This window comes from Cnephaeus nilssonii (assembly GCF_951640355.1).
Source record: "Cnephaeus nilssonii genome assembly, chromosome: X".
NCBI lineage: Eukaryota > Metazoa > Chordata > Mammalia > Chiroptera > Vespertilionidae > Cnephaeus > Cnephaeus nilssonii.
The window spans coordinates 124538369-124565489 of NC_137071.1; the positions used below are offsets into that span (position 1 = coordinate 124538369).

At 46.3% G+C, this 27121-nt stretch overlaps 1 protein-coding gene across 18 annotated transcripts in view; it reads left to right on the plus strand.

Annotated features, from left to right (window-relative positions):
* Positions 1–13566, plus strand: part of HUWE1 (HECT, UBA and WWE domain containing E3 ubiquitin protein ligase 1) — a 141842-nt gene extending 128276 nt beyond the window's left edge. For 17 of the 18 annotated variants that reach the window (XM_079764999.1, XM_079764996.1, XM_079765000.1 and 14 more), the window contains 17 exons: positions 111–714; positions 1592–1707; positions 1820–1976; positions 3121–3253; positions 3503–3705; positions 4294–4421; positions 5895–5991; positions 7464–7613; positions 8037–8282; positions 8554–8671; positions 9157–9297; positions 10206–10493; positions 10602–10707; positions 11299–11416; positions 11716–11897; positions 12181–12371; positions 12945–13566. In XM_079764999.1, coding sequence (XP_079621125.1) covers positions 111–714; positions 1592–1707; positions 1820–1976; positions 3121–3253; positions 3503–3705; positions 4294–4421; positions 5895–5991; positions 7464–7613; positions 8037–8282; positions 8554–8671; positions 9157–9297; positions 10206–10493; positions 10602–10707; positions 11299–11416; positions 11716–11897; positions 12181–12371; positions 12945–13047 — 3081 coding nt within the window. In that variant the 3' untranslated portion in view covers positions 13048–13566. The remainder of the gene's footprint in view (positions 1–110; positions 715–1591; positions 1708–1819; positions 1977–3120; positions 3254–3502; positions 3706–4293; positions 4422–5894; positions 5992–7463; positions 7614–8036; positions 8283–8553; positions 8672–9156; positions 9298–10205; positions 10494–10601; positions 10708–11298; positions 11417–11715; positions 11898–12180; positions 12372–12944) is intronic. The other variant, XM_079764990.1, reaches the window with a different exon arrangement.
* The last annotated feature ends 13555 nt before the right edge of the window (positions 13567–27121 follow it).

Sequence of the window (27121 nt, forward strand, 5' to 3'; positions counted from 1 at the left end):
AAAGCTGTCCAAAGGAGTGGCAAGCCTAGGAACCAGGTGTCATTCCTTGTCAGGAAGACATGTTTCCTATGTCGACCCCTGGACCAAGCTTGTTTTTCTGTTCCCTGCAGGTGTTTCCCAGCCACTTCACACAGCAGCGGACCAAAGAAACAAACTGTGAGAGCGATCGGGAAAGGGGCGGTAAGCAGGCCTGCAGCCCATGCTCTTCACAGTCCTCCGGCAGTGGCATTTGCACAGACTTCTGGGACTTACTGGTGAAACTGGACAACATGAATGTTAGCCGAAAAGGCAAGAACTCCGTGAAGTCAGTGCCAGTGAGCACTGGGAATGAGGGGGAAACCTCTCCATACAGCCTGGAGGCCTCTCCACTAGGGCAGCTCATGAACATGTTGTCGCATCCAGTCATCCGCCGGAGCTCTCTCTTAACAGAGAAACTCCTCAGACTCCTTTCTCTCATCTCAATTGCTCTCCCAGAAAACAAAGTGTCAGAAACACAGGCTAATTCTGGCAGCGTTACTTCCTCCACCACTGTAGCCACCTCAACCACATCTACCACCACTACCACTGTCGCCTCCAACACGCCTACTCCCCCTGCTGCAACCACCCCTGTCACTTCTGCTCCAGGCCTGGTTACTGCCACGGCTATTTCTGCCATTACCATAGCTGCTTCAACCACAGTGACTACCCCCACGACTGCTACCACTACTGTTTCAGGTGAGTATGGATGTAGGCTGGGAGTGGGGTGTGTATGCCACCTTGCCTCCCACTCCCCATCCAGTTATTCCTCCCTAAGTGAGAGTGATCGGCTTGGTTTGTGTGTGTGAGACCCAAATGTGCCCATTCTCACCTTCATCAGTCCCAGTTCTCTCTCTCTGCTCCTCCCCTCCTCTTTCCACACACCTCTCTCTCTCTCTCTCTCTCTCTCTCTCTCTCTCTCTCCCCCTCTCCCTCTCCCTCTCCCTCTCCCTCTCCCTCTCCCTCTCCCTCTCCCTCTCCCTCTCCCTCTCTCTTTCTCTCTCTCTCTCTCTCTCTCTCACACACACACACACACACACACATATACACACGCGCGCTCCTGTGAGGACCAGCAGGCATTCACTGAATGTGGCTTCTCCTAGGTAAGCAACAAAAGGAGGAGAGAGTGAAGGTTCCTTTCTTCAAAGAACTCCCAGCCTTTCCAGCATGGTTGAGGGAGTTAGTTCTTAGAGGAAAGTGTTCAAGAGCAAGCAGAATATAATGTAAACCAGACTAAAGTAGAATAGAATAGCCAGGCTGTTCCAGGAAGTGAAGGGAGTGAACACTACAGCAGACTGGTAAGAATGATGTGAAGAAGTAGGTTTTGAAGAGGGGATTTTGTTAGTAGGGCAACAGTTGAGAGAAACATCTGGGATTCTTTGTCACTTTAAAAGGTACAGTCATAAGAGTACTTGGCATCTCCAGTCATTTGGCTTTGGTGGGTGGATCTTCATTTTCACTGTTTCCATTTTGAAGTCCTGGACAGTTCAGTGTGATTCCTCATTTCTGCCGCTTTTAAGTCTTTGGCATGTGAGTCTCGGAGGCTTATAACAGTGTTCCGTCTATTTCCTCAAAGCTACTACTAAGTCCAGCAAATCTCCAGCAAAGGGGGGTGATGCGGGTACTGGCACTGCAGACTTTAAGATGGTATCTTCGGGCCTCACTGAAAACCAACTACAGCTCTCTGTGGAGGTGAGTCCAAACTCTTCCTGTCTCCCAAGGTTTGGGGAGAAAGGGTAGATAGGGATGGATAAGGTTTTAGTTCTCAAATTGGTGCTCACTCTTTCTCCTTTCTTTTTCCCAGGTGTTAACATCCCACTCTTGTTCTGAAGAAGGCCTAGAGGATGCAGCTAATGTGTTACTGCAGCTCTCTCGAGGGGACCCTGGGACTCGGGACACTGTTCTTAAGCTGCTACTGAATGGAGCCCGCCACCTGGGTTATACCCTTTGTAAACAGATAGGTAATAATGGCATTAAAGCCTTCCCTAAACCTCTAAGCTAAATCAAAGTCCTATGCTTCTATAGCACATCCCCCATGCTCTCTTCTGTCATATCTCTGATTGTACTGGGTTGGCATCTACTTTCTTCTGCTCAGTTCTAAAAGAGCCAGGCTAGGCTTCTCTCTACATCCCCAGTACCTGGCACGTGGTAGGTAATGCATGCTTAGGGCAAATGCGCATGTGTAGGACTGGCAATGCCCTTTGGTTTCTCCATTAAGAGCCCTCTGGCGAGCCTGCTGAGGCAGCTTTTGTCAGCTCAGAGATATGCCTGCACTGTGATCAGGCTCATGAATCGAGAGTCAAAATAATACCCTCTGCCTTTGTGCAGTTTTGAAGGTACAAAAATTCTAAGACCACTTGTACGTTACCTAGTTTTAGTTGTTTTCCTTTGAATTTTGCCAGGAAGGAAACTAAAATCCAGGGTGGTGAAGTGATTGAATCAAAGAGTAGAGCCAGGTTTTTCTTGCAGAATAGTCTCTCTTTGCTCTCTCCCACCTCCATCCCAATCATGGGCCTCCCTAGATATCAGCTGCCTGCTTAGTTATCTCCTTTTCATAAATGTCCCTGGAGCTAAGGTGATAAGAGAGTTGATGGGACTATATGACCCAGGGCATTCTTTGCTACTAAGAATTACAAGGTTCATCTGGAAGAGGCCTCTGACCTGTCTTAACTGCTACCATTTATTCAACGCCCATGGGCCAGGAAATATCTTGGCCCTCTACTACACATTTACCCCTAATTCTCAAAGCAGCCTTGTGAGGTTAGGCAGTATTAGTTGTATTAAGATGGGTAAGCAACTTGCCTGAGGTCACCACAAAAACCTCAGACATTCAAGAGGTATACAGGCTGCAAAACAGATAATTTTCCTCTTTACACTGAGCTGTGCTTCGTGCAGATTCTTGAGACCAGGTAAATTGGTGGTCCCTGGGTGATTGATTGATCCAGAGCTCGCATAACAAGATGCATAAAGCAAAATTCCTGCTCACCCCAGGTTCTCTGTAGTTGAGCAAAAAGAATGCCCTGGGCAGGTTTCTTGGAAAAGTTTGGCTTTCAGCTGCTTCACCGGGAAAGTCTGAACACTTTCTGACTCCTCCCACCTCCCCAGGTACCCTTCTGGCTGAGCTCCGGGAATACAACCTAGAACAGCAGCGGCGAGCCCAGTGTGAGACTCTCTCCCCTGATGGCCTTCCTGAGGAGCAGCCACAGACCACAAAGCTTAAAGGCAAAATGCAGAGCAGGTGGGTGCTAGCTGCGCGTTCGGCTGTGGGACTGGAATCTGGGACATGCTGAAAGGTGGCTCTTGCTGATTTCCTGGTGGTCCCCCCGCCCCCGGGGGCAGATTTCCTTATCTGTCCTATACACATTTGACCCTGTTTTTTCCTCGTGAGATTTCTTACTCCTCTGGTTGACGCCAGGAAGCCCTGCTTGCTCTGAGTGTGTATGCTTTGGTGCTGTCAATATACGCAAGCCACCTCTACACTATCCAGGTTTGACATGGCTGAGAATGTGGTAATTGTGGCATCTCAGAAGCGACCTCTGGGTGGCCGGGAGCTCCAGCTGCCTTCTATGTCCATGTTGACATCCAAGACATCTACCCAGAAGTTCTTCTTGAGAGTACTGCAGGTCATCATCCAGCTGCGGGACGACACGCGCCGAGCTAACAAGAAAGCCAAGCAGACAGGCAGGCTAGGTATGGAATTGGAGTGTCCAGTTGAGGGGCAGGGTTGGTGGTGGAAAACCCAGAGTCCCTGGAGGGCAGGACTTAATGTCATGTCTCCTTCCTGTTTCACCTTTCCAAAGGGAAGTGATGATTCTTTCTTAACATGTTGATGGCTGCATTCTGTATCTCCCTCAAGCTGCCTGCATAGGAAATGCATTAGTGCAAGTAGGAATTAAGGGGGAGTGGAAATCTGGCAAAGAAATTGAGGGCGGATCTTTTGCCGAACAAGATTTAACTCACTGAGTGTGCCTTTCTGTTTCCTTGATCACTCCTAACTAATACATTGCAGCCATGTTGCCTCAGCCATGGCTTGCCAAATCCTATCTCTTTCCTCCTGTCCCACAGAACCCTCTCACCTGCTACCATCCATCTGCCTAGCACCGTGTACACTGCCCTTGTCTGTAACAGTAGCCCTTAGTGCCTAATGATGAGCACTCTGAAGCTGTCTGAGCTAAAGCTCAGACTTCAGCAAGATGCCCTGTGGCAGCCCAGGAGACGGGAGAGTATTGGGCATCCCTCTTTTTACATTTTATAGCTTGCCTTCTTTCTTTCTCCCAGGTTCCTCCGGGTTAGGCTCAGCTAGCAGCATCCAGGCAGCTGTTCGGCAGCTGGAGGCTGAGGCTGATGCCATTATACAAATGGTACGTGAGGGTCAGAGGGCGCGGAGACAGCAACAAGCAGCAACGGTTAGCATGATGCCTGTGGCCCCTCATTCATTTGTCTCTCCCCCATCATCAATGGGGTTTCATTGCCCTTACCTTGTATGCTTTTGCATTGAGTTTGCTATATAAATGCTCTGGACAACAGAGTTACTTTTTTGTTGTTTTCTTTACTGTTTGTTCACTGGTTTGTTGGTTTGGTTTGGTTTGGTTTGGTTTTAAAGCTTGGCCATCATACCCCACTCCCAGCTATCCCGTCAACAGTGGCGCTTTTGCAAACTGCATAATGCTAAATGTCTGGGTTCTGAGGGGATGTGGGATGAAGATTTTTCAGTCTCATGGAACAATTCAGGTACATCAGAGACATCTCAGGAATCCTGCCCCTGGAAGTCCCCCAAGCTTGGTACACATCCTATGTAGCCTCTTCTGGCTATAGCTGTTCCCTCCACCCTGACCTCTGCCTCTGCTCTCCGTATTCCCCTGGCACTTAGGCACTCAGGCCCTTTTAGGAGAAAACTTTCAGGTTCCTAGGTAGCCAGCTCATTGTTGGGATCCCAACACAGAGTGGCTACAGGAAAGGCCTGGCATCGTGTATGTATGCTGTGGCACTCATTGTTTTCCTGTCCTTGCAACATGCAAGTCACCTTCCCAAGATCCAGGATAAAAGGTATCCTGGGGCCTGGTTTTCCTTTATATAAATACTATTATACAATATGAGTTCATTGAACATGCTGGGAACAGCCTAGAACTTGAGGGCCTTGACTCAAGCAGGGTAGAGAGGGAAAATAATAGAGAGCTATTATTCTGGAGTATTTTTTCTGCCCAACCCTTTTCCCACACGTGATAACGCTGATGCTGTCTTTTTAAATAATCCCACCCATCAAAGGTTGCACTAATTCCCCTATTATTTTACTTTTTTAAAAAATACTGTTTTAATTGATTTCAGAGAGGAAGGGAGAAAGAAACATCCATGATAGAGAGAATCATTGATTGGCTGCCTCCTGCACGCCCCACACTGAGGATTGAGCCCACAACCCAGGCATGTGCCCCGACCGGGAATTGAACCGTGACCTCCTGGTTCATAGGTCAATACTCAACCATTGAACCACTCCGGTCGGGCTTATTTTACCTTTTGTGAACAAAGAGCAAACTTCCTTCTGCCCATCTGAGCTTTATATTTATGTACACATGTAAACTGTCCCAAGAAGAAATCTTAAAAGTCTGTATCCAAGAGGCTAGTATATGACTAGACATAGGTCCAGAATGGAATTGAGGCAACACAGGCAGGCATCCAGGGAGGGAGCTTGCTAGCTCAGGGTGGAGGACAGCAAAGGAGGTGGGAAGGCCATTATTTTGTCCTAGAGAGCTAATTTCCTGACCAGATATAGGAAGCTTCTTTCTAAGCCTATGACATATGAGAAGTGGTAGGACCAACCTTTGCCTGTCCCTGAAGAATGCATAGTTGCACCTTTTAAGTGACTTTGTCTCCCTTTTATCCAGTCGGAGTCAAGCCAGTCAGAAGGTTCTGTCCGGAGGGAGGAATCACCCATGGATGTGGACCAGCCATCTCCCAGTACACAGGATACTCAGTCCACTGGTCAGTACTGCTTCTCGTTTCCAGCCCAGGAAAAAGAAGAGTCAGTCTTCGTGGAATGTCTGCTGGAGGTCCTGCTCTCGACAAAATATGTGCTCAGTGTTTCCAATTCGTTCGAGCAAACACTGTTTTCTGTACACGTTAATAGGCAATTACCAACCAGGATCACTAACCGTAATCGCCTCACTGTCGTCTCGGATTCACAATACATGTTGCAATTCCTATAGTAAAGAAACTATGATAGCCCAGCTGGTGTGGCTCAGTGGTTGAGTGTCGATCCATGAACTAGGAGGTCATGGTTCAATTCCCAGTCAGGGCATATGCCTGAATTGTGGGCTCGATCCCCAGTAGGGGGGTGTACAGGAGGCAGCCGATCAATGATTCTCCCATCATTGATATTTTTATCTCTCCCTCTCCCTTCCTCTCTAAAATCAATAAAAATATATATATTTTTAAAATACTTTTTAAAAAGAAACTATGGTATGATATGCATGGAGATAGCATGTATTTGAATTTTGGCTTCCCTATTTACTAGCTCTGGGACCTGAGGCAAACTTCTCTTTGTTTCCATTTTGTTCTTTAAAATACGGATGTTCGTAGTTAGGATTAAATGAGCTAATATGTATATATATTGTTAGAGCAGACCTGGCACACAGTGGATGCTGTTATTATAGCATTTCTCAAAACTAATTGCACATGAATACTTTTTGAGACCTTTTTTAACACATTCCTTTGGGATAGTGTCATAGGGACATCCATTTTTTTAGCTATATTAGATCATTTAATAATCTACAAGTACTCTGAGAATTAATGAGGCAATAAGTAGACCAGCATTGTTTGGTAGAACTTTCCTACAGCGGCTACTATTTCAGTAGCCTGCATTTGAAATGTGGCTAGTGCAACTGAGGAACCAATTTTTTTTATTGTATTAACCTTACTTAATTTAAATTCAAATGTTATTCAGTGTAGGACTAGAGCTTGCTTTCAGATGTTGCTTCGTATTACTCTATGGCAGTGGTTCTCAACCTTCCTAATGCCGCGACCCTTGAATACAGTTCCTCATGTTGTGGTGACCCCCAACCATAAAATTATTTTCGTTGCTACTTCATAACGAATTTTGCTACTGTTAATGGATCGTAATGTAAATATCTGTGTTTTTCCGATGGTCTTAGGCGACCTTGCTAGCGGTTCTCAACCTGCAAGGTCGCCTAAGACCATCGGAAAACACAGACATTTACATTACGATTCATAACAGTAGCAAAATGACAGTTATGAAGTAGCAACGAAAATAATTTTATGGTTGGGGGTCACCACAACATGAGGAACTGTATTAAAGGGTCGCGGCATTAGGACGGTTGAGAACCACTGCTCTCTGGCCAGTGGGCCAGTCTACTTGATCCGTGTGCTTGGTCTGGGAAATCGAAATGAAGGGACAACTTCAAAGGCCTTCTGACTCTCCTGTGTGCACCTTGTAGGCTCGGACGGAAACTCCCAGGGGGAGAAGGAGGAGAGGCCACCTGACTTACCCCTGCTCAGTGAACAGCTGAGCTTGGACGAGCTATGGGACATGCTGGGCGAGTGTCTAAAGGAGCTGGAGGAATCTCATGACCAGCATGCGGTGCTAGGTGAGTGGTACCTGAGGGCCCACTAACCTGCTCTGGGTCCCCTTTAGCCTGCTTAATTTTCTTCCTTCCACGTCACCCCTCTTTCTCAGTGTCTCTGCAATGAGTATTCAAAGGAAAGTGTTTTGTTTTGTTTTTCTCTGACTTAAATGTCAGGGGAAAAAATGTTTTCCTCTCTTTCTGTGGCTGGTATCTTTTACTTTTTAGACCAGGGGATTCTATACAACTGGTTGGCCATTTTTCTTTGGCATCAAGGAAGCTCTGATGTGCTCTTCGGCTTCACTTTTTTATTCTACCATTATATTTCTCCTGCAAGTTTCCATTATTTCTTCTGTATTGTATTTTTGTGACTAGATTATGTATAAAGAAGAGGTTTGTATGTTGAAGTTTGTAAAAATGTCACCTCCCTGTCATTGCTACCAATAGTGCTACAGCCTGCTGTGGAGGCCTTCTTTCTGGTCCACGCCACAGAGCGGGAGAGCAAGCCTCCTGTTCGAGACACCCGTGAGAGCCAGCTGGCGCACATCAAGGATGAGCCTCCTCCCCTCTCCCCGGCCCCCTTGACCCCGGCCACTCCTTCCTCCCTTGACCCGTTCTTCTCCCGGGAGCCCTCATCTATGCATATCTCCTCAAGCCTGCCCCCCGACACGCAGAAGTTTCTTCGTTTTGCAGGTACAGGGAACTCTTAGGCCCTCAAGTATGGAGGGCTGTGATGTACATTTTATCCTTAGCTGGGTGTGTGTGTGTGTGTGTGTGTGTGTGTGTGTGTGTGTGTGTGTGTTGGTTGGAAAGTGAGGCTAGCGAGGGAGGGCCTGTCTGGTAGCACTTGTGTGTCACACTGCCCTTTTTCCCTGAAACAAGAAATACCTACTGGCTGGATGGCTGTCATCCAGTCTTCTGGGACCCATGATGTGATGATTCCTGCTGTCCTTTCTCCCCTCAGAGACTCACCGCACTGTGTTAAACCAGATCCTCCGGCAGTCCACTACCCACCTCGCTGACGGGCCCTTTGCTGTCCTGGTAGACTACATTCGTGTCCTCGACTTCGATGTCAAGCGCAAGTATGTGCCCTGGATATTGGTGGGGGTGGGAACTGTCCAAGTAGTTTCTCCCCTCTCAGAAAGGAGGGAAGGAGCCAGAGTTCCTCCTGGGGCAGTGTTTGCTGAGAAAGCAGTTTTCCTGAAGTCCCATTCCATTCTTCAGGGTAATACAGGAGGTGCAAGTAGCCATAGTGCACAGGGGGTGCAGGAGGCCTCCTGAACACTCCTGACTCCCCTGCTCTTCCTTCCTGTGCACCTACACATGCTTACTTGCTACAGTCTCTGTGGGCCCTTATTTGGTGGAGATGGGGGGAATGAGAGTTGGTAGTAAATGACCTGTCTCTCCCAACTACTGGGCATTTCCCCGGGGGAACAGTTGGGGAGCAGGAATCAGAGTAATTGGAGGATAGAGAAAGCATCATTGTGAGTCTTCATTCTAATGAGGCAAACAGAAGTTTGCTCTGCCACCCCCACTCCTGTTTTCCTTCTTTTTCTAACCTCCCCAGATACTTCCGCCAAGAGCTGGAGCGTTTGGACGAAGGGCTCCGGAAAGAGGACATGGCTGTGCATGTCCGCCGTGACCATGTGTTTGAAGACTCTTATCGTGAGCTGCATCGGAAATCCCCTGAAGAAATGAAGAACCGATTGTAAGAGCCCAGAGCAGAGAAGAGACAAGATGGAAGGGCGTAGTGAAGGCTTACTCAGGCCCCAGATGTGCAGAGGAACATAGGGAGGTGCTGCCCCCACACACTAGGAATTTCCATTTGGAATCCAGCTGGTATCAGCACAGTGAGCTGCCTCCCCCATCTTCTTGGCCTGGTCTCTTAAGACTGATCTGCTGCTGTCCCTTGGGCTGTGCTACCCAACAATTCCCAGTCAGAAGAGTCTTTGGCATTTATAAAAATAGACCTGATGGCTTGGCAGAGAGAGTTTTCCCATTGTTATACTACTAGGAACAGGATGCCTACTGAGCAAATGTTACCTTGGGGCTAGGGGAGATACTGCTCACGTGATTGTGAAGCTACCAAGAGGAGATTGGCAGTTTGTAATGCCAGATGTCACGGGAGCAATGAGATGGCAGACCTATTTGGAGCAGTTCAGATGCTCCTAAACTAAGGAACTTGATGCCTCCTCTCCCTCGTGGCATGGGCTTGCTATCCCTGTCATCACACAGGAAGTCAGAGAGGCTTCTAAGACAGACTGGGCCCTGCTCTTCCACTACCAAATCCTTATTGACATTGGACTTGGTGCAGCACTCTCTTCTCTGGCACCACCTGGCCACTCCCTGCTTCCCCTAAGTGAGGCCTCATTTAGGCCTCTCTACCATTCCCATTGGTGTTTTCTGGAATATTGGTCAGCCTTTACTGGTACTTCAGGACATCTATCAATAATGCCCTTTTTTGTCCCAGAGCCCTCCTCTGGGCTCTCCTGGCACCCTGTCCTGTGACCTTACACTCCCCAGCCACTGCTGCAGTCACTCGTTCACTTGTGTCATGCTAAGTGAGTGGCTCTGTCCTGGGCTTTCTGAATACCTGTTTCTCTTCTCTTAACGCAGGTATATAGTGTTTGAAGGAGAAGAAGGGCAGGATGCTGGAGGGCTCCTGCGGGAGTGGTATATGATCATCTCTCGGGAGATGTTTAACCCTATGTATGCCTTGTTCCGTACCTCACCTGGAGACCGGGTCACCTACACCATCAATCCATCTTCCCACTGCAACCCCAACCACCTCAGCTACTTTAAGTTTGTTGGACGTATTGTGGCCAAAGCTGTATATGACAACCGCCTCCTGGAGTGCTACTTCACTCGCTCCTTCTACAAACACATCTTGGGCAAGTCCGTCAGGTGAGGATGTGGCACAGTCCTAGGAATCGGGTCCTTTATTTGTGCCCTGCCCCTATGCTGCCTCTCCTCCACCCCATCCCATGACCCTGTCTAATTGTGTTTTCCTAGGTATACGGATATGGAAAGCGAAGATTACCACTTCTACCAAGGCCTGGTCTATCTGCTGGAAAATGATGTCTCCACTCTAGGCTATGACCTTACCTTCAGCACTGAGGTAGGTCAGGAAATCCTGACTGCAGCACATCCCAGCTCGTCTAGGAAACCTATTCCGGATCACCCTTGACTGGCCATTGGATAACCTCATGGTTTTAAGGAAGTATCTCGACTTCTTAAAGTCCCGTGCCCCATTTCCCATCTGGCAGAGAGCAATGGGCATTTGTATGAGACATCACTAACAGAAAAACCAGAATTTGTAAAACAATCCAGACTGTTTCCTGGTTTCCCCCTTGTAGAAAACAGTGTGTTACTCTCCATTCCCAAAAGTAGTTCATTGTAGAAAAATTAGACAAATGAAAACAAATTTCTAAGGTTACTCTTCTACCAAATTGTCTTTGTAAAGATTGTTTTATGTTATGTTATGTTATGTTATGTTACATATATTAGCCATACCCTCTTTCCCCTTTCCCCTTGGCCTTTTCCTGTTAGGAAGTTATGACCTCATGAGAAAAGTCACTGTTTTTTATGACCTTGCTTCGTCTCTCTGCCCAGGACATGGCAAAGAATTTAGGGTGTGTTCCCAAGTATCTATATAAACCCCATCCTAGACCAAGCCTGATACATATGATTGATGTTTTGGGTATTCTAGGTCCAAGAGTTTGGAGTCTGTGAAGTTCGTGACCTCAAACCCAATGGGGCCAACATCTTGGTAACAGAGGAGAATAAGAAGGAGTATGTACACCTGGTGTGCCAGATGAGAATGACAGGTAGGGGAAATGTCCCTTAGACCCACTGTTGCTCAATATGGGAAGTGGTCAGGTCTCACTTCATTTCACACACATCATTTCCTCTTTTCCCCTATGGCAGCCACAATTGCCGTGCACAAAAGGAATCCAAAACTTAACCAAAAATATTTCCTTTCTTCTACCCTCATGGGGGCCCAGAAATACAGTGGCAGGCAGTCCAGTCAGCATCCTAGTAGCAGCATGGGCTAGATTGGGGGGATTTCTGACCTTAACACATGTGTGGGTTCAGATGCCACATGGCTTGTTGGTTCTCTCTCCAGGAGCCATCCGCAAACAGCTGGCGGCTTTCTTAGAAGGCTTCTATGAGATCATTCCAAAGCGCCTCATTTCCATCTTCACCGAGCAGGAATTAGAGCTGCTCATATCAGGACTGCCTACAATCGACATTGATGATTTGAAATCCAACACTGAATACCACAAATACCAATCCAACTCTATTCAGGTGAGCTGCTGCGGGCATTCCCCACCCCTTCACCCCTAAGCAGTGCTAGTTTGTATGACACCAGATAAAGCAGGACTCTTAAGGGAAGGGCGCTATGGATGACCACTTGCCTATGTGTAACTCTTCATTCTCTGGACCACATTTTTAGGTGATGTTTTTGCTCATCCTGTGAATGAACTGAAACCCATCTTACAGAGGAGACTTGCCTAGATTCCCAGTCCCATCCCCCCCTTTTTCCAGGAGCTCCCTGTCTGACACTGGCTTCTTGTGTCCCTTCCTCCAGATTCAGTGGTTCTGGAGAGCATTGCGTTCTTTTGACCAAGCTGACCGTGCCAAGTTCCTCCAGTTTGTCACGGGGACTTCCAAGGTACCCCTGCAAGGCTTTGCTGCCCTCGAAGGCATGAATGGCATTCAGAAGTTCCAGATTCATCGAGATGACAGGTCCACAGATCGCCTGCCTTCAGCTCACACATGGTAAGAAGAGAAGCATTCAGATGAAGCTTGCATATATGCCAACTTTAGGCCCCTACTCAAGGTTGGGAACTTTGGTCTGCCTCTGGCTACCCTGCCCCTGGGGCAGCTCCCCTTTGGTGGGTTTTTGGAGAGGCTGGTGTCTGAGATGAGAAGTTGGCCCAGACTCACAGTGGGGCTGGGGAGACAGTGCAGATAATCACCACCAAATGAGACCACACTGTATTCCAGGGCTCAGTGTGGCTGGAGCACGGAGTTAGAGTTGCAGGGAGCACAAAGCTAAAGAACTCAGCAGGGGTCAGATCACCAGTGACCCCGAATGCCTCCTTGGAGCTTGCACATTGGCCCATAGACGAGACCATGGTGTTTAAGCAACAGGGTCAGGTTTACGTTTTAGGTGCCTGATGGCCAGTAATGGGGCCAGGTTAGAGGAGGGCAGACCAGGCTAGGACAAAATTGGGAGTCCACAAGAGGCGAGGAATAGGTTCCCTCAGGGAGGGGTCAAGTGGGCATCATGGGAACATGGGGATTTGATGGTCATCTTTCATTAGGAACTAATCTTTCTTCTTTCCCCAGTTTCAATCAGCTGGACCTGCCTGCCTATGAGAGCTTTGAGAAGCTCCGCCACATGCTACTATTGGCCATCCAGGAGTGCTCTGAAGGCTTTGGGCTGGCCTAGTGAGCCCCGTAACTGTGGGGGTTTTCTACCGTTGTTGGACCTGGGAAGGGGGGTGAAAACAAAATGAACGGGAAAGGAAATGTTGATACCAATAAATGAAATCCACCACCTCACCATGTGTGTGTCCCAGCTGCCCCAACCTTCTCCAGTGCATACCTGTTCCCTTTCTCCTGCTCATTCTTTCTTCCCTCCCCCTTTTTCTCACCTCCTCTCCCCATTCCATGCCGTCCATGATCCCCGGCCCATGTGTTTAAAGGCAGTAGCCTTTGCAGGGACCTGTTTGTCCCAACTGTTTGAACAGTGTGCTCCTCAGAGTCTGTGTTCAGAAGGATTTGCTGCATTGAGACTTGAAACCTTTGGATAGGGGAAAAATTATATATATATATATTTTTTTGTTCTGTTTGCATTTCTTAATTTGTGCTTGGAATGTGTTGATGTGCACAGCTAATGATTCAATGCGAGACAAGATTGGCGTCTGTGTTGTGGAGGTTTCAAATAAAGAGCACTCTTCATAACTCACTTTTCACAATGGAGTTTTTTTCAAACTTAAAAGAAAAAAACAACCCTCGAGCACGTGCTAGACATCTGGAGAAAAGATCCAGATGGACGCTCCAGAAAACCATCTCTGCCGTCACCACGGTGTATCCTCCTCCTCCAAAGTTGGTTTTCCTGTAGTCAGGAGAGAGATTCAACCACCGGGAGCTGGGCGCGTCTGTGTTTTAAGAAATGGGACCTGCACTTGGGAGTGGTGATGGTGTTGCAGCCAAGGACAAAGAATCATGCTCGAAAGGAACAAACCAGTAGAACTCACCGTCGTCTTTGGTGAGCCTTTACAACAGTCTTAAGTCCGGCTCAATTTAGAATTTTTATTTCATCTGTTCATGTTTTAGTTTATTTTTAACAAATTTCAAATAGTTGACAAGCTCTCTAGGAAAACAGTCTTACCATCCTTTTGGTTTTGTTGTCTGCCTGTCTGTCTGCCAGTCTGTTCACAGATCACCCACTAGTCTCTTGTGGTTTTTACTCCATCCAACCCTTAAAGCCAATCTAAGGACTTTGGTTCCAGCCTCCAAAGAAAAAAAAAATAAAATAAAAGTTTAGTTAGAAAAATAACCCCAAGTGGTGCTTGCTTTGTGTGGTTTTTCTCATTCTCTGAGGCTCTGCATAAAGGTTTTCCCCTTGACCATGTTTCAGAGTGTGGATCTAGGAAAGCAGTTGTGTGTTCTTAACCTATACCTTTGGTCCCGATGCAAATGGCTACTGGACATTCTCTCCCTTTTTTCAAAATTCAAACTTGTCTGTCTGGCCCTGCTGGTGACAGAGAAGATAGATGACTCAACCCTGTCCTGCTACTGAGCTTCCAGTCAAGGGGAAGAGACTGGTTAGTTCCATGACTGATGTAGGAAGGGAGTCCTTGGTTCCTCTACTGGGAGATCAGTGAAGACTCCATTGTCAGTGGCACTTGGGATCCATCAACTTAAGAACTGGTTCTTTGGAAAAGAACCAGTAGAATAAAGCTCTCACATTTAAATTTGAAAAGGGTTGGGAGTTGGGTGTAGAAGCTTGGGCATACAGGTGAAATAACCCTGAAGGAAATAAAAGTTGTTAACTCGATGGCATACTACAAAAACCTAACTTGACCAAGTATGATTTGCCTTTGGGATGTGCATATGGTGTAATATTAGTCCCCTCAATGTGAAATGAGAGAAATCCTATCAAAAAGATACAAAACACTTGCTAACACTCAATAACTATTCCTAGCAACTTAAAGGTAAAGACACTACTTTAATAAGGTAATCTCAGCCGAAGCCGGTTTGGCTCAGTGGATAGAGCGTCGGCCTCGGACTGAAGGGTCCCGGGTTCGATTCCGGTCAAGGGCATGTCCCCAGTGGGGGGTGTGCAGGAGGTAACTGATCGATGTTTCTCTCTCATTGATATTTCTAACTCTCCCTCTCTGTAAAAAATCAATAAAATATATTTTATAAAAATAAAAAATAAGGTAATCTCAGACCAAGAGCCAACATCACACCAGAAGCATAGGTTGCCAGTTATCAGCATTAGCACTGTTCTGCTAGTTCTAACCATGAAGTAAAGCAGGAAACAAGTATAACTTGACTATGCTAAACCAAGAGAAGTTGTTAGAACTTAAAACAGTCCAGCAAGAGGCTTGGTTATAATGAACAAAATACTTGTGGACATTTATTGTCCAACAAGTATAAATAAATTGTAATAAAATCATACAGTGGGATCCTAAACAACATTAAAATGTATTGCATGTATCAACATGCATAATCCCAATGGTACGCAAAAAGTATGAGGCATATTTCAAATTTACCAACACCCCAGCTGGTGTGCTCTGGTTGAGCATCAACCTATGAGCCAGGATGTCACAGTTCAATTCCCCAGTAGGGGGCGTGCAGGAGGCAGTCAATAACACTGATGTTTCTATTTCTGATCAGTAAAAAATTTTAATAAAGTTACAAACAATACTATATATTTGTGTACCAAGAACATAAAAACCACATCCATATGTATGAAAGGTATAAAAACTCATGCATGAGTGTAACTAGTGCATGATGTTCAGGATGAGCTAGGGGGGCCATAAGGGGACACTGCTGGGAAGAGGGCTTCAACTACATTGGTGATGTTTTATTAAGCTGTACTGGGTATATGGCTCTTCCTTATAATACTACTAGAGGCCCAGTGCATGATTGAATCATGCACGTGTAGGGTCCCCTACATGCTTTCGCTTTCGATCACGGGGGAACTGGGTGCCTGTCCGCTGGTGCACCAGGCCTTTCAGAAGCCTCCGCTGCACCAGCACCCAGCTCCCCTGCTTTTGATGGTTCGCGGTGGGACATGAGCTCGCTGCCCCAGAGGCCCCTTCTGTGCCGCAGCACAGCCATGGCGCAGACGCTGAGCTCGAGCCACCGCTGGCGACGCGAGCTTAGTGTCCTGCCGGCCCAATCGCCCCCCCCCCGCCACCCCGAGTCCCGCCCCCCCTGCGCCTCCTGGCCAATCGTGGGCATAGCGAAGGTACGGTCAATTTGCATATTTGTCTATTATTAGGTAGGATACTGTATAATACTTTAACTTTTATATGTCTGAAATGGTTCATAATAAGTTTTATAAACAACTTGTTAAATTTCACAATGCATTTGGGGGTAGGTAGCAGGAAGTCAATGACAGGCAGGCCTAATTCTACATGAAGGTTAATAACTGCTTGCATGATAAGATTAAATGTCTCTTTTTGTCCCCTAATAATTTCTTCCACTGATCTATGCATTGATTACCACAGGTTATCTCCTTATTAAATTAGTCTCCGTCTCTTATAATTAGGGTGACCATATAATTTATCATCCAAAGTTGGAGAGATTTAAGAATAATAAATGATGCTATTAATAATTATGCTGAGCCACAGATGCAAACAAACGAGATAAACTGTGATTTATGGCTCTATATTTAGGATGCATATCTGTCTTGGCTGGGAAACAATTATTACCCATCATAAAGAATTTTATTGAGCACTTACCGTGTACTGAAAACACTGAGAAGTCTCTGCTTTCCAGAAATTCACTGACGGGAAAGAGGCAGATGATAGGAAAGTGTAAGAGGAAATTGGTACACAAAGACACTTAATGGTGTGGCTCAGTGGTTGAGCATCGACCCATGAACCAGAAGGTCACGGTTTAATTCCCGGTCAGGGCACATGCCCAGGTTGTGGGCTCGATCCCCAGTGGGGCCTGCAGGAGGCAGTTGATTGGTGATTCTGTCTCATTGATGTTTCTGTCTCTCCACCTCTCCCTCTCTGAAGTCAATAAAAGATATTTTTAAACTACAAAAGACAGCATAATGGAAAAGACATATATTTGACTACTAAAATGTTGGCAACACCATCAACAGAATTTAAAAGCGATGACAGCCCGGCTGGTGTTGCTCAGTGGTTGAGCATTGACCTAGAAACCAAAAGGTCACAGTTGGATTCCGGTCAGGACACATGGCAGGTTTCAAGCTCGATCCCCAGTAGGGGGTGTGCAGGAAGCAACTGATCAATATTTTTCACATCAATGTTTCTCTCCCTTCCCTTCCTCACTCTCTAAAATCAATTTTAAAAATACATCCTCAGGTGAGGATTTTAAAAAATGACAATCTAGGAAAAGATACATCTCTAACAGGTACGGTAATCCATATATATATATATATATATATATATATATATATATATACACACACATATATATATATGTATGTATATCTTACAGATCACTAAGAGACCTATTCCCCAATAGAAAAATATAAAGGCAATTCACAAAAGAAGAAATATAAATGAGCAATAAGCATATAAAATTCTTAACCTCTGTGATAATGACTATTACCTATGTAATAATCGAAGATCCATTTTGTTAAATCTCAATGAAAACCACTTACGAAACTGAAATATATACATGCATGTGTTAACCCAGGTGGGAGAGAATGTGAGAAATTGGCACCACTTTTCTCATGTAATTTTGTAGTGTCTACCGACAAGAGCAAAGCAGCCCCTGACTTCTGGGAGCCGGCCTGGCATGCACAGTTAGACCTTGGTGTTCTGTTCAACACAAATATTTCAGACAAGGTCATTCTGTGACAGATGAAGAAAATTAAAACAACTCCATAATAATGTCTGAACACAGAACGTAAGCATTGTCCAAACCACAAAAATGAACCAAACATTCCCTATCCTGATTAATATAAGGGACTGCTGTTTTTTGCTTCAGCATCTCTCTAGCCTGCCCTCTCTATAGAGAAGATGCACAGCTGAAACCGGTTTGGCTCAGTGGATAGAGCGTCGGCCTGCGGACTCAAGGGTCCCAGGTTCGATTCCGGTCAAGGGCATGTACCTTGGTTGCGGGCACATCCCCAGTGGGGGGTGTGCAAGAGGCAGCTGATCGATGTTTCTCTCTCACCGATGTTTCTAACTCTCTATCCCTCTCTGTTCCTCTCTGTAAAAAATCAATAAAATATATTTTTTTTTAAAAAAGAAGATGCACAAACATAATCATAAAATTACCCCTACTTCTGGATAGTATTCAATCTAGAGCAAAACCGCACTTCCTTAACCCTTTGCACTCGCTTGCTTTTTTCTCGATTCCTTTATTCTAATGCTAACCGTGTCGAGTCACACTCGACATCCGAGTGCAAAAGGTTAAACTGCCCCCAAATCATGTAGCACAAGCCCAGATCCACTGGCAGTTCCCCATGCTGAGCTCAGAGCAGGTTCATGATCCTGGCTGTTGCCAGCATGGGCAGACACCAGGAAGAACCTTGAAACATACATAGTAAGGTGCTAAATGGTATGCATCCTCTACTTCTGATAACGCTTTCTAATATTCACGAATTGAGACGGAGTCGGGCAGCCCAAACTTGTTGGCTTGCAGACACAACATGGCGTGTGTGTGCATGCGCACACTAATGTGAACGGTTTGAGGTGGGCATGTCTTGACCTTCCTCTTTTATTGATTTTTTTTTTTTTTTGAGAGCCACACAGATCAGGGCACCAGCACATTTTTGTTGTTGTTGTTAATCTTCATCTGAGAATATTTTTTCCATTGATTTTTATTTTTATTTTATTTTTGAATATATATTTTTATTGATTTTAGAGAGAAGGGAGAGAGAGAGAAACATCAATGATGAGGGAAAATCATTGATGGGCTGCCTCCTGCACGCCCCACGCTGGGGATTGAGCCCACAACCCAGGCATGTGCCCTTGACTGGAATCAAACCCGGGACCCTTCAGTCCGCAGGCCGACGCTCTATCCACTGAGCCAAACCAGCTAGGGCTCCATTGATTTTTTAGAGAGAGTGGAAGGGAGAGAAGGAGGGAGGGGGAGAGAGAGAGAGAAAAGAGAGAACCTGCAACCCAGGTATGTGCCCTTGACCAGGAATCGAACCTGAGACCCTTTGGTGTGTGGGCTGGCACTCTAGCCACTTAGCAACACCAGGCAGGGCAACACCGCTCCTTTTTATAGCTTCTGTCCTTCTGCTTTGTTCACTCAGTCATTCAACAAACATTTGTTGAGCACTTACTATGTGCCAGGCATAAATTCCTACCATCATGAAGCTGACATTCTAATGGGGAAGGCAGAGAATCAATACATCAGAGAGTAAATGACTTATTTTCTTCTCTGAAGAAAAATAAAGCGAAGTAAAAGGACAGAGAGTTGAGGAGGGAGCCTATTATAGCTGGGGTGGTCGAGGAAGGCCTCTCTGAGGAGGTGACAGTTGACGATGAAGACCTGCTTGGAAGAAGTGAGGGTATAAGCCACTGGGGGATCTCAAGGAAGAGTGTTCCAGGCAGAGGGAACAGCCAGTGTAAAGGGTCCCAACACATGACACCTAGAATAAGGTGACCAGACGTCCCGCTTTTGGCGGGACAGTCCCGATTTTTAGCAATTTGTCCCGCGTCCCGTGGCGTTTTAAAAAAGTCCCAATTTTTGGAAAGAATGCACGACAAGCTAGGGAACGGCGGGAGAACGGGAAGGGAATATACGGTTTTCAGCGGCCATGTGGCTATTTAGCCAGGATATGAGTTTTATATTATTTTTGTTAATTTTCTCATGTTAAACTTTAATAATAACAAATAATTGTTGAGAACTGATTATCGAGAACTGCTTATCAAGGTTCGCATTGTTGATCAGTTGTTAGAATTCGACCACCATTGTTTGGACTTAATAAACAATAGCGTTTTTTTGGATTGGCAACGACGAAAACATTTTGTAACTGTCTCTCAGACGATACACATCGTACTGCGTGCTAGTAAGCTAGTTAAACAAGTGATGTCATTACAAATCAGCTATTCAGGTAATTTAGGTAAGTAATTTATTTATTTATTTCATAAATACATAAATTTTCTTGAATTTAGCAGACATTATTTGTATTATTTATATTTTATAGTGGCGGCAAAAAGTCTAGCGCCGGCCTTGAAAGTGACACTTAAGACTTACATTACGGCAAATTCATGACCTTTTAAACAACGACAGCAATCTACTAAAAAAAATTCACTCAAATGAGAAATATGCTAAAGAATAAAATAATACTATACATAATTTTTTAGTTATATTTGTAAATTGTACTTATGTTGAAATTTAAAAAATATATATTACAATACTATTTTTGCGTTCTATGAAAATTTTTGTTGCTCCATATAGACCAAATTTTTAATCAAGAACTTACCCCCCCCCCCCTTCCCGGGACACGGGAGTGAGTGATGAGTACATAGAAATTGAGGTCAGAGAACAGGGGCCAGATCCCAGGGTTTTTACTCTAAGATGGGAAACCACCAAAGCTTACCGGCCGTGATCTGAAACATCTACAGCTGCTCAGAGAGTAGGTGGGAGGGGCCAGCGTGGAGGCCCGAGAGCCTGAGGAGGTGGCTGCTGCTGTCTTCCAGGTAGGACACGGTTACCGACCAGGACTTCAAAAATAGTGCTTAATAGGCTTATATATGCGCGGGCCATACAAAGCACTGTTAAAGGGATAGGGACCTGGAGGCCTGAGGGGAGCCAGAGTCGAACCCTTGAAGCTTGAGGGTTTTGTTTCGATGATGATAATGGTGATGGTGGTGGTGGTGAGGGTTTTGTTGTCTGTTTTTCACCGTAAGCATGTATTTCTGCAATTCAAAATAAATAGCCTAGTTTTAGAGGGCACGCTTTGCCTCTTTCCCCTCCTAGATGCAATCTGTAGGAACTAGAGGCATCCCGTCCAGTCCTCCATGACACCCAACTTGTCCTGGTTTGCCCGGGACCTCCTCAGTTTTAGTAGTGAAAGGCCCAGGTCCCAGGAGTTCCATCCCCCTCAGTGAGCCAAATTGCTCCTTGGGCTGGGAGAGTAGGAGGCGGGGCTTCCCCAGCCTCCAGCCAATGGCAGATCACGACATGAAGCCCAGGCCAGGTCTGTCCAGCAACCCTTCCTCTCTCTCAAAAAAAATCAATAAAAGAGGTCTCTCGTGTTCTGGTCTCAGCCTATCAATAACCAATGTGGCTGGACCAGCCCTTATGGTTCTTATTATGATTACAAGATGCCCTTCAGCAATAACCATGAGAAAACTTTAAAAAGATACAAGTTTATTACTTACAAGAACTGGAAATGACACAGCACATCTGGGGCCACACAGAGATGAGAGAGCAAGAGCGAGAGCACAGTTCTGGGGTTTTACTTTTATGGGGTTGAAGGTGGAGGCCTGGGGTTTTGCAGGCTCACTCTTTATTGGTGAATTTAAAACATAAGAGTGGGAACTTAAAATGATGAGGCACCTGGCTCTTTAGTCCGGAGGCTGGCACTGTGTTTATTGGAGACAGCTGCCTTCAAATGGATGCCTCTTTGAAATGGATGCCTCTTTGAAATGGATGCCTCAGCAATCAAAGCTTAAAAAGAAACGGTCAGGCTATACACAACAAAGTCTTTTGCTAAATGTTTTCCCTAGGTAGTTCAAATTTTTATGGTATGTTTTTAATTTCATTTCAACTTCTGGCTATGAATTGATAATATATAGAAATACTCTTGAAAAAGAAGAACAAAGCTGGAGGTATCACACACCTGGTAAACTATACTACAAGGCTATAGTAATCAAAACAGCATGGTACTGGCATAAAAACAGACACATAGACCAATGGGATAGAATAGAGGGCCCAGAAATAAACCCATGCTTGTATGATCAATTAATATTTCACAAACGAAGCAAGCACATACAATGGGGTAAAGACAGTCTATTTGATAAATTATGTTGGGAAAATTGGCAGATACATGCAGAAAATGAAAGTAGGCCAACTTCTTATACCATATACAAGAATAAACTCAATGGGTTAAAAACTTAAATGTAAGACCTGACCTGAAATCATAAACAAGAAAACATAGGCAGTAAAATCTCAGAAAGTTCTTGTAGCAATATTTTTTTCTGACATATCTTCTGAGGAAGGGAAACAAAAGAAAAAAATAACCAAATGGGACTATATAAAACTAAAAAGGTTTTGCACAGCAAGGAAAACGATCAATAAAATGAAAAGACAACCTACTGAATGGAAGAAAATATTCGCCAATAAGACATCTGATATGGAATTAATATCCAAAATTTATGAAGAACATATACAACTCAACACAAGAAAATAACCCAATTAAAAAGTGGGCAGAAGACCTGAATAGACACTTCTCCAAAGAAGACATACCAATGACCAATAGACATAGGAAATCATCAGAGAAATGCAAATTAAAACCACAATGAGCTCCCTAGCTGGTTTGCCTCAGTGGATAGAGCGTCAGCCTGCAGACTGAAGGGCCCCAGGTTCGATTCTAATCAAGGGCACATGCCTGTATTGCGGGCTCGATTCTCAGTGGGGGGGCATGTAGGAGGCAGCCGATCAATGATTCTCTCTCATCATTGATGTTTCTGTACCTCTATCCCTCTCCCTTCCCTCTGAAATGAATAAAAATATTTTTAATTATAACCACAATGAGCTATCACCTCATACCAGTCAGCATGTCTGTCATTAATAAATCAGCAAACAAATATTGGCAAGGATGCGGAGAAAAGGGAACCCTCATGCACTGTTGGTGGGAATGTAGATTAGTGCAGCCACTGTGAAAAGCGGTGTGAGGTTCCTCAAAAATTCAAAATGGAATTGACTTATGACCAAGCGATTTCACTTCTGGAAATATATCCAAAGAAATCTGAAACACTAGTTGAAAAGAACATATGCATGTTCATTGCAGCACTGTTTACAATAGCCAAGATATGGAAGCAACCCAAGTGCCCATCAGCAGATGAGTGGATAGCCCAGCCGGCGTGGCTCAGTGGTTGAGTGTCAACCTATGAACCAGGAGGTCGTGGTTTGATTCCTGGTCAGGGCACATGCCCAGGTTGTGGGCTCAATTCCCAGTGTGGGGCGTGCAGGAGGCAGCCGATCCATGATTCTCTCTCATCAATGATGTTTCTAGCTCTCTCTAGCTCTCTCTCTCCCTTCCTCTCTGAAACCAATAAAAAAATATTTTTAAAAAATAGATGAGTGGATAGAAAAGCTGTGGTCCATGTACACAATGGAATACTACTCTGCCATAAAAAATAATGAAACATTACCTTTTGCAACAGACAGCATGGATGGACCTAGAGGGTATTATGCTCAGTGAAATAAGTCAGACAAATACAAATACCGTATGTTTCACTTATATGTGGTATCTAAAGAACAAAATAGCCCTCGCCGGTTTGGCTCAGTGGATAAAGCATCGGCCTGCAGACTGAAGGGTCCCGGGTTCGATTCTGATCAAGGGCACATGCCTGGGTTGCAGGCTCAATCCCCAGCAGGGGGCGTACAGGAAGCAGCAGATCAATGATTCTCTCATCCTTGATATTTCTATCTCTCTCTCCCTCTCCTTTCTTCTCTGAAATCAAACATATAAAAAAATTTTTTAAAAGAACAACATAGAAGCAGACTCATAGATGCAGAGAGCAGATGGCCAGCAGAGGAGGGCAGTGGGAGGAACCAGGTCTGCAAGGGAGGGCAGTTGGGGGCGATCAAGCCTGCAGGGGAGGGAAGGTAGGCGTAACTAAGCCTGCAGAGAAGGGAAGTTGGGGTGACCACGCAGGGAAGGGCAGTTGGGAGGGACCCAGGCCTGCAGGGGAGAGCAGTTAGGGGTGACCAGGCCTGCAGGGGAGGGCAGTTAAGGGCAAACAGGCTGGCAGGGGAGCAGTTAGGCATCAATCAGGCTGGCAGGGGAGTAGTTAGGGGGTGATCAGGCTGACAGGCAGAAGCAGTTAGGGGCAATCAGGAAGGCAGGCAGGTGAGCAGTTGGGAGCCAGCAGTCCTGGATTGTGAGAGGAATATCCGGCTGCCCGTTTAGGCCCGATCCCACCAGGATTGGCCCTAAATGGGCAGCTGGACATCCCTCAAGGGGTCCCAGATTGGAGAGGGTGCAGGCTGGGCTGAGGGACAACCCCCCCTCATGCACGAATTTCGTGCACCAGGCCTCTAGTATTATAATAACTATGTATGGTGCTAGGTGGATAATTGAAATATCAGGGGTGCCACTCTGTAAAGTACCTGATTGTCTAACCACTTTGCATCTGAAATTAATACAGAATAATATTGAATGTAAACTGCAATTGAAAAAAATAAATACAATTGATTTTTTTAATTAAACATAAATCCTGCAATCTAGCTAACCTCAGGATATTTTAGATTTTTATAGATTCCATAGGATTTTCTACATAGACAAGCATATTTTGTGCAAGTAAAGACAGTTTTACTTCTTCTTTTCCAGTCAGTCTGCCTTTTATTTCTTTTTCTTGCTCTATTGCCCTGGCTGAACCTCCAGTAAAATGTTAAACAGAAATGGTGGGAGTAAATATCCTTGACTTTTTCCTGATCTTAGGGTGAAAACACGACTTTACCTTTAAGAATGAAATAAACTATAGTTTTATGTAGGTTCACTTTATCAGGTTGAGGAAGCCCCAAATTTTTTAATTTTCTAAGAGATTATTTTTTGTTTCCTTTTCTTTAATCAGAAATGGATGTTGGATTTTTTCAAATGCTTTACTGGCATCAATTTAGATGATCATATGGTTTTACTTTCTTAGTTTGATAAGATGGTGAATTACAATGATTGGTTTTCAAATGTTAAACCAACCACATATTTCTGGGATTAAACCCTATTTGGTCATAATGTATTACCCTTTTTATATATTGTCTTGGATTTGATTTGCTCAAATTTTGTTAAAAACTCATAGCCCTGACCGGTTTGGCTCAGTGGATAGAGTGTCGGCCTGCGGACTGAAGGGTCCCAGGTTTGATTCCAGTCAAGGGCGTGTATTTTGGTTGCAGACACATCCCCAGTAGGGGGTGTGCAGGAGGCAGCTGATCGATGTTTCTAAACTCTATATCCCTCTCTCTTCCTCTCTGTAAAAAAATCAATAAAATATATTTTTTAAAAACCCTCATCTATCTATCTATATATAAAAGCCCAGTGACCATTACGGTGGAATGGCTGGAACAACCAGAATGACCAGACGCTCAACACAGGAGCCGCCCCCTGGTGGTCAGTGCGCTCCCACAGTGGGAGCGCCGCTTAGCCAGAAGCCGGGCTCACGGCTGGTGAGCACAGTGGTGGCAGAAGCCTCTCCCACCTCTGCAGCAGTGCTAAGGAGTGGCAAGCCAAGCGGTAAGGAGGGAGCAGGCAGGCAGTAAGGAGTGATCAGACAAGCAGTAAGAAGCAAGCAGGCAGGCGGTAAGGAGCGAGCAGATGGGGAGCGGGCCTAAGCCAGCAGGCGGACATCCCCTGAGGGGTCCTGGACTTCAAGAGGGTGCAGGCCAGGCTGAGGAACCCCTCCCCGTCCAGTGCACAAATGTTGTGCACCGGGCCTCTAGTCCTATCTAATAAAAGAGTAATATGCAAATTGACCATCACTCCAAGACACAAGATGGCTGCCCCCAGTGGTCAAAGATGGCTGCCCCCATGTGGACACAAGATGGCCTGCAGGGGAGGGCAGTTGTGAGAAGTTAGGGGTGACCAGGCCAGCAGAGAAGGGCAGTTGGGGGTGACCAGGCTAGCAAGGGAGGGCAGTTGGGGGGGACCAGGCCAGCAAGGGAGGGCAGTTGGGGGGGGCAGGCCTGCAGTGGAGGGCAGTTGGAGGGGGACCAGGCCTGCAGGGGAGGGCAGTTGGGGGGGAACCAGGCCAGCAGGGGAGGGCAGTTGGGGGGGGACCAGGCCTATAGGGGTGGGCAGATGGGGGGACCAGGCCTGTAGGAGAGGGCAGTTGGGGGGACCAGGCCTGCAGGGGAGGGCAGTTGGGTGAGGACCAGGCCTGCAGTGGAGGGTAGTGGGAGGGAGACCAGGCCTGCAGTGGAGTACAGTTGGGGGTGACCAGGCCTGCAGGGGAGAGCAGTTGTGGGCAATCAGGCCAGCAGGGAGGGCAGTTAGGGGTGACCGGGCCAGCAGAGGAGGACAGTTGGGGGAGACCAGGCCAGCAGGGGAGGGCAGTTGGGGGGAACCAGGCCTGCAGGGGAGGGCAGTTGGGGGGGAACCAGGCCAGCAGGGGAGGGCAGTTGAGGGGGGACCAGGCCTACAGGGGTGGGCAGATGGAGGGGACCAAGCCTGCAGGGGAGGGCAGTTGGGGGGGATCAGGCCAGCAGGGGAGGGCAATTGGGGGGACCAAGTCTGCAGGGGAGGGCAGTTGGGAGCCAGCAGTCCTGGATTGTGAGAGGGATGTCCGACAGCCCTCAAGGGGTCCCATATTGGAGAGGGTGCAGGCTGGGCTGAGGGACACCCCTCCCCCCCCCTCTAGTATATATATAAAAGGCTAATATGCTAAGTGTCCCACAGTCCAACTGGTCGCTATGACACGCACTGACCACTAGGGGGCAGACACTCAATGCAGGAGCTGCCAAGATGCAATGACTTGGCAGCAGTGGTTCTCTGGTTCTCGGGTGATGCACCCTGAAACCAGAGAGGAGGGAGCCTGATTCCTCACAGGGCCGTGTGATTCCACCTTCGGCCATGTGTTGTTGCTGGGGCACTGTCGCCCCGAATCTGGTTTACTGCACACTTGCATTTGCGTTCCACACCCTGTACAACAGCAACTTTGTAGAGTGCCCTCTCACACTCCAGAACCCCTTGGGGGATGTCGGAGAGCCGGTTTTGGCCCATTCCCCGCAGGCTAGGCCAAGGGACCCCACCTGCTGGAGGAACCCCACTCACTCCGCAGACGCCAGGGAGGGACCACGGGAGGTTGGCTCCAGGGTGTGTCTGATCCATCTCACCCAGTCCCTCCCCACCGACCACCTTCTAATTTATTTCCTTTCAATGTGCATGAATCTGTGCACCAGGTCACTAGTATATGTTTATGAGGGATAGTTGATCTGTAGTTTTCTTGTAATATCTTTGTCAGTTTTTAAAATAGACTTTTTTGTTAAGGCAGTTTTAGGTTCATAACAAAATTGAGCAGAAGGTACAGCAATTTCCCTTATGCCTCCTGCCTCCACATGCATAGCCTCCTCCATCTTCAACATCCTGTACCAGAGTGGTACATTTGTTACAGTTGATGAACCTA